General features: G+C 37.3%; 1 protein-coding gene across 1 annotated transcript; it reads left to right on the forward strand.

Moving 5' to 3' along the window:
* The first annotated feature begins 557 nt into the window (after positions 1 to 557).
* On the forward strand, positions 558 to 1,295 carry LOC131856291 (FK506-binding protein 4-like). The gene is made up of 2 exons (XM_059207867.1): positions 558 to 902; positions 1,011 to 1,295. Exons 1-2 carry the CDS (start codon positions 558 to 560, stop codon positions 1,293 to 1,295), a joined length of 630 nt encoding a protein of 209 aa, XP_059063850.1.
* Positions 1,296 to 7,117: the final 5,822 nt, after the last annotated feature.

A 7,117-nucleotide genomic window follows, 5' to 3' on the forward strand; every position in this document is an offset into this window, starting at 1 on the left:
GAATTTATTTGGTTGGACCAGCCATACGAAATCACTGAAGAAGTGATACAAAACATCACTTGTCTATACAAGATTGGAGGTGTACCTAGCCCTAGGTGCAAGCTCTCTAACATAGAAATCAACAAACTTACTGACACTACTTTTGATAGATGCTTGATGAGGGTTGATAATGTAAGAGAAATTGAAGTCAAGTTTGTCACAATGATAATTGGTTACAAGGTCTATCAGTCTAACCGGCTACACTTTGTCTCCAACAATAATATTTTGATTGCTAATAAATTAGTAAAGAAGGATGTACACTATGATCTCTATAGTGTGATGCTGAAAAAGCTTATGACAAACCTCTAGAAAATCAAGCAAGATAAGAAAAACACTTTTCGGTATGGCTCTTTTGTTATCTATCTAGCATTTTACTTTTTGGGCACTATTCCCAGTTATGGGAAGATTCAATGGGCTTTTGACCGTCTGGTAGCAACTCAGATATCTCAAATTTTGGATAGGAAAGGAGATAAGTTAAGGCTAATTTATGGGAATTTTTCAAGAATTTCCAAGAAGAAATGAAAAACGGATCTAGAATTCCAAAGTCTATAATAGAAAAGTATAAGGATACAACATGTTTTATGGTTAATAAAGATGAATACATGATGGAAATTGTACAACCTAGAATTATATGGATCATGCCTATGGGTTATGAGGTGGAAGAGGCCACACTGGATGCCTATGTACAACAAATACTGCAAGCACCAGTTGATGAAAAGAAAGAAAAATTTGGCACAGCCCAAGAAAAAGGGCTTAAGGTTCACCAAGAACAGGTTGCACCTAATATTAGGAAGAAAATTACTAAGCTTGCAGCAGAAACTCTTATAAGTGAAGGGCATGAGAGGGCGGATGATGAACGAAAAGTTAAAATCCTTGAAGCCTAGAGGAAAGAAGAGGTGAAGAAGAAGAGAAAAGAGGAAAGGGAAGCACAGAAGGCAACTCAGGACACTCACAATATAGTCTCGGTATAGACAGAGACTTCCAAGCATCAGGAAGCATCATCCACTGAGCTTGCCAGTCCTAAACCAATAGACTCAGCAAAGAGAAAGAAAAAGGCTACCCGACAATATATGACTGTTTCTTATGAGGAAACAAAATCCGATGAGGATATAAAGGAAGTTCCAAAGAAGAAAGGAGTTTTTGCTAGAGTAGTGAGGGAGAAGAAGGAGGAGAAAAAGAAAGAACCGATTAAGGAGACTCCCCAGAAACCTAAAATCACAATTGTACATAAGCATAAACCTAAATCTGATGAGTAGCCCAAACCAGAAACCAAGAGAAGATTTGGTAAGAATAATTTGGACGCTTGGGATCTAATTGATCAAATTATTAATGATGGTAACTTAGATAACATTTCTTTATTCTTTGATGGATTTGAGGAGAAGGATAAAAAGAAAATTGAGGAAGCAATTCTTTTATATCTTGATTCTTTTAGTAGGGAATTGATTGAACTTAAGAAAATTTTGCCTAAGGAGTTGTATGATAAGTTAGAGGCTATAAAATTACATGCTCAGACTCTGGACCAGCAAATAAAAGAGACATAACTAGTTAATCTCTATCCAACAATAACCCCTCCAGAGATGGAAGATCTAATAAATAAAAATGGCTCATCCGAATTTAATCCTAAGCACAAAATAAATAACCTTATGTTGGAAAATTTTGAGGAGATTCAAAAGGACACAATAGACATTTGGGTAAGAATTCTTTTGAGTTTGGGTTATGAATTGAGTCCCAGTTTTGTACAATCTCAGAATATTCAGTTGCCAAAAGATAAGCAACCCACAGATACATAACAACAAAGTGTAAATACTGAGCAACCTGCTAGTACTCCACTGGCTACCATTGTACCTGCTAGTGAGTCAAATTTTATAGAAGAGGATACACCGGTTGATAATGTATAGAATGTAGAGGATACAGATGAAAATGTAGATAAGGATTCAGATGATAAGGTTACATAGGATGTTTAGGATCTAGATAGGGTACCAAGTGCCGAAGCCATCGGTGCACAAGAGTTAAAAGGTTCTAAGGATACCTCTTTGGCAGACAAGGGTAAGGAATCTGTGACAGATATCTCTTCCGGCTTGGTAATTGACACCTCATCCATAACCAAAAGGAACTTGTCACAATTTTATATCAGTTTTGAAAAACCCTACCACAAGATGTCACCAACTGAGAAAATTTTGGCGGCAGCAACAATTCAAGCTCAGGCAACCCAAGAGTTGGCTCAAGAAGAGTCAAAAGACAAGGAATTAATCAAGCATAGTTTTGAAGTTTTGAACTTGTTGGTACCTGAATTCCAAGCACAAGAGAGTGCAATCTCATCTGCTAAATTGGAGGAGATCATTAATTTTATTCCCAAGCATTATGATTCTTTACTAAAAATTTCATTGACAGAGGCTAAAGATAAATTTGTTGAGGCCTGGAAGCATACATTTTTGCAAATGATTGAGTTTGACAAGGGGAAAATTCAAACTTGTTTGCAATCCATTGATGCAACATTGGCGGAGGGAGGTAGCGTATATAAGACTGAACTATATTTTGATAATCTCACAACCCCTATAGACAAGAAACTGCCAGATTGTAGGAATAATTTGACTCAGATTTCCAACTCTTACAACCCAGCAGTTAACTTAACAAGTTACTTGGATGGTCCAATTTTGGTGCTTATGGATTAAATTTTGAAATTAGAGAAGGAAAGGGACAATATAATAAAGAAAGCAAATGAGCTCCACAATCTCATTGGTCCCCGGTTGGATTATTTATTATTTCATAAGACTGGATGTATTTCTAACATGTAGAAGGAGGATCCCACTACATCAGAAGAAATTGAATATTATGTCAGTCTCTTGAATGGATTCATCTCCATTCTTGACTCCCTTAAGAAAGTTTGGGATACCTACTTTCATTTTTGAAGTCTATGTATGCAGGCATTTTGAAACTTGTATAGAACTGGCTTATGTTTATAACTATACTGAATTCTTTGTGGGCACTCCACTTTGTCATTGATGTCAAAGGGGAAGAAATAAAGTGAAAAATGTATATAATACTCAGTGGGAGCATCAAATGCATATATAAGATTCACGTACAGGTCAGGAGGTCATGCAAATTTAGAGGCAATTTTAGTGACAACACCATTTTTCACATGAGTGTTTCCATCAATGCCAAAGGGGGAGATTGTTGGCAATTGACACTCATCCGGTAAGAGTTATTGGCATTTTGGGTTGTCACTGATGGAAACTCATGGGAGCTCATCTTTAGGTGTAAATATATTCTATTTGGATTCATTGTTTTATCCCTTTGCTTCATTTGGGTTAACCAACATTCATTACACTTAACTAGTATTCACTTTTCTTCACAACCGGCTAAGTCCTTATCCCGGTAATGGATAGGACCCGGCTAGGAGATATTATGGCCTCGATTATTGCTTTCATAAAATTTATGGTAACTTGTTAAGTGCGACATGATCATTGGGATTATGTTTGAATTCATTATGATCTGATAGCCAACTATTGGCATATGTGCAGAGTTTGATGACATGATAGGATTGTATGTTATCATTGATGTCAATATGTTGAAGTATGAACTAGTATATTGAAGAAAGCAAACTGGAAAGAGAACCAGTATGATGGTATGAAGTGAACCGGTGTATGCAAAAAGGTGAACCGGTATGTTGGAATGTGAATTGGTATATGCAAAGTTTGTATCAAGGTTTCATTTGATATGACTACCGGTTGGTAGTCTCGGCTTCAGGGTTTCCGGTTGATGCATTCCAATTCTATGAGATTCGACCGACGACATCCTGTGATGAGCTAGCATTAAAATGAAGATCAGATCATGTTGCCACATCAGCCTTGTGTGCGTGAAGGATTTCCTTGAGGATCTTGCATAAAGAAGATTGATTCTATCTACCTCAGGAATGTGCAAAATCTAAGTAAACGGTGGAGAACGCATGATGGGTTATCAGTTTCCAGAAGCGGCAAAGAACGAATGATGCAGAATGTTTTGAGATTTATTCAAGATTGTTTTACCCTATGTAATGTGTTTAAATAGTCAGGATTGGACCAACTGTATTGTTAACCTAGATGCTTAGGGTTTTAGGTTTTTGCCATCGACCTAATTGTTGTCTATAAGGTTGATGATGATTCTCATTTGAAGTTGTTGGAAAATGAATGTGTGTGAAGTGATTCTTGCCAGACCAGAGCAATGAGTAGATATTTGTAGAGTGTGATTGTAGATGTAAAGAAACTGAAGTGGATCTTCCTTGGCATTGAGTGTTGTTATCAGATTAGTGTATTACCTGTTGACTTCTAACCATTTCAGCAGATGGAAAATCCCTTTATCGGGTATCTTTAACAGGATTTTTGTAAATCCTTTAACAGGGTGACTCAAAATCATTGAGTTCTTTAAATCCTCTGACAAGGTAACCTTTAGTAGGGTTTTAACCTCTAACCAGGTATTTAGCCATCGCTTAACCGGGTGATCCCTAGCAGGATCGGTTCTTAGCAAAACTTGTTGTAAAGTCCTTAACCGGACTAGGCTCCTAATAGAGCAGACTTCAGAAGAGTTCAAGAACAACTTGTGGGTACTCATCCCCACTGTGGTTTTTCCCAGTTGGGTTTCCACGTCAAAAATAAGTGTGTCATGTGTGATGCTTTTTCATGTGATGTTTTAGTGTTTTCTGTTAAGCAGTAATGCAAGCTGATCCAGTGGTCATTATATTTATGATGTATTTACTTGTTTAAGCATATGGGTGAAGTGGAAATGAGATATTAGGTTTTGTGAAGATCTAAGTGTTACCAATTTATGACTTTTACAGTCACTGTGTTTACCGGTATTGCCTTGATTTAGATTAGTGATATTGTTTGCTAGTTAGTGTTGTCTTTGCAGTTTAAGTTGTTTAAGAAGTTTTTGTGTGTACTGATTCACCCCCCCCCCTCACAATACCTATTGGGTATTTACTATTCATCATTATTCATCAATTGGTATCAGAGCATCCTCCAAGTCCTTTGTGTTGTAATCTTAACTGCTTGAGGAAAAGGTCCTATTCTAATGATGAAGAGGGAAGGTCCTAAGTTCAATAGAGATAAATTTAAGATATGGAAGGACAAAATGAAGATATACATTAAAAGCATGGGTGCTCAACACTGGAACTATGTTGAGAATACTTAAGTTGTCCCTACCGATACTCTCACTGATGATCAAAGAAGAGAAATTCAAGAGAATGGGCAAGTCATGGAAGCTCTTATCAGCAGTCTATCTGATATCGAGTTTATAGATGTTCAAGATAAAGACAATCCCAAAGATGTATGGGATACTTTGGAGTCTATCTATGGCGGTGATGAGCATGTGAACCAAGCTAAGGAAGAAAGCCTTAGAGGAAAATTTGAAGACATGCGGATGGTTGAAGGAGAGACCATTCAACAATATGGGATAAGGATTAAAACTATTGTTGGAGATATCGAGAGTTCAGGAGGTACAATGGATGATTCCACCATTGTTAGCAAAGTTTTGAGATCCTTATTACCAATCTATGCAATAAGGGTTGTCGCTATTCAGGAGTTGAGATCTATTGACAAGACAAAGGTATCCCTAGATTCCATCATTGCTAAGTTGACCACATATGAGCTAAATAGTTATGATGGTAGGGTTCAGAAGACTAATTCAGCCTTTAGAGCATCTGCTGCACTATCTAGAAAGGGTAAAGAAGCTAGTACCAGCTCTGAACCTAGACAAAGCAAGGATATGGATGATGAGGAGATCCTGGTGGAATTTGAAGCTCTTCTTGCCAATAGACTTCCTAAGGGAACTGGAAAATATAGAGGTAAGCTCCCTTCGAAATTCTTTTCTTGCAATAGGATAGGATACATTATTGTCAACTATCCTAATAGTGATAATAAGGACAAATCGGAGAAGTTTAAAAAGTTCAAAGAAGGAAATAGGAGAAACTGCCTTGTTGTAGTTGATGAAGGTCTCATTGATAATGAATCAGAAGATGAAGAAAGTGAAGACATAGTATTTGTAGCTATTAAGGAAGATGTGTCAGACAAGAAGGCTCTTGTCTCTTGCTTTGATAATTCTAATGAGTGGATTATTGATAGTGGATGTTCTCACCACATGACTGGTGACTAGAAAAAATTTTTGTCTCTAGAAGAGTATGATGGAGGTGTATTTTGATTTGGTAATGATGCACCATGTATGGTAAAAGGCAAAGGGTCCATCTCTCTAAATGGAAAAAGAAGTGTTGATAATGTGTATTGGGTAGAAGGTCTCAGGCATAACCTTTTGAGTGTTGCCTAGCTGAATGATAAAGGACCCACTCTGGAATTCAAAGATGGAGTGTGCAAAATAAAAGGAAAGAGTGGTGAATTGATGGCCACTGGTATGAAAACCAAAGGTAACTTATTTCAGTTAAATACAAATATCAGTCAATATCTAATGGCTAAGTTTGATGACAATTGGATATGACATAGGAGACTCTGCCATGTAAATTTTGATAATATTGTGAAGGCCAATAAGTTCAAGGCAGTTAGAGGATTGCCTGTGCTTAACAAAATGGAGAATCCTTTGTGTAGAGAATGTCAACTAGGGAAAATGTCTTCCTCAACCTTGAAAGGTAAATCTTTCACAACAGATAATCTACTTGATCTTGTGCATACTGATTTGTGTGGTCCTATGAAAACTAGGAGTGTTCAGGGAGATAAGTACTTTATGATTCTTACTGATGATTGCTCAAGAATGATGTGGGTCACATTCTTGAAAGACAAGTCTGAAGCTTTTGGAAAGTTCAAAGCCTTCAGAGCACTAGTTGAAAAGGAAAGCGGTAAGAGAATCAAATGCCTTAGAACCGACCAAGGAGGTGAGTTCACTTCTGGAGAATTCAATAAGTTCACTTCTAGAGAATTCAATAAGTACTATGAAGAGAATGGCATCAAGAGGCAACTGTCTGCCCCACAAACTCCATAGTAAAATGGCCTAGCAGAAAGGAAAAACCAAACTGTAGTTGAAGCAGCCAGAACGAAGCTGATTCAAGGGAAGGTTGCTCACACTTTTTGGAGAGAAGCGGTGAGCACTGCAGTCTACA

This window comes from Cryptomeria japonica, chromosome 1 (genome assembly GCF_030272615.1).
Source record: "Cryptomeria japonica chromosome 1, Sugi_1.0, whole genome shotgun sequence".
Taxonomy (NCBI): domain Eukaryota; kingdom Viridiplantae; phylum Streptophyta; class Pinopsida; order Cupressales; family Cupressaceae; genus Cryptomeria; species Cryptomeria japonica.

Bases quoted from the DNA above. Each gene is read 5' to 3' on its own strand.
- LOC131856291 (XM_059207867.1), top strand. From the start codon at position 558: ATGAAAAACGGATCTAGAATTCCAAAGTCTATAATAGAAAAGTATAAG. The intron at 903-1,010 runs GTTAAAATCCTT...GTCTCGGTATAG, and splicing joins GGGCGGATGATGAACGAAAA to ACAGAGACTTCCAAGCATCA.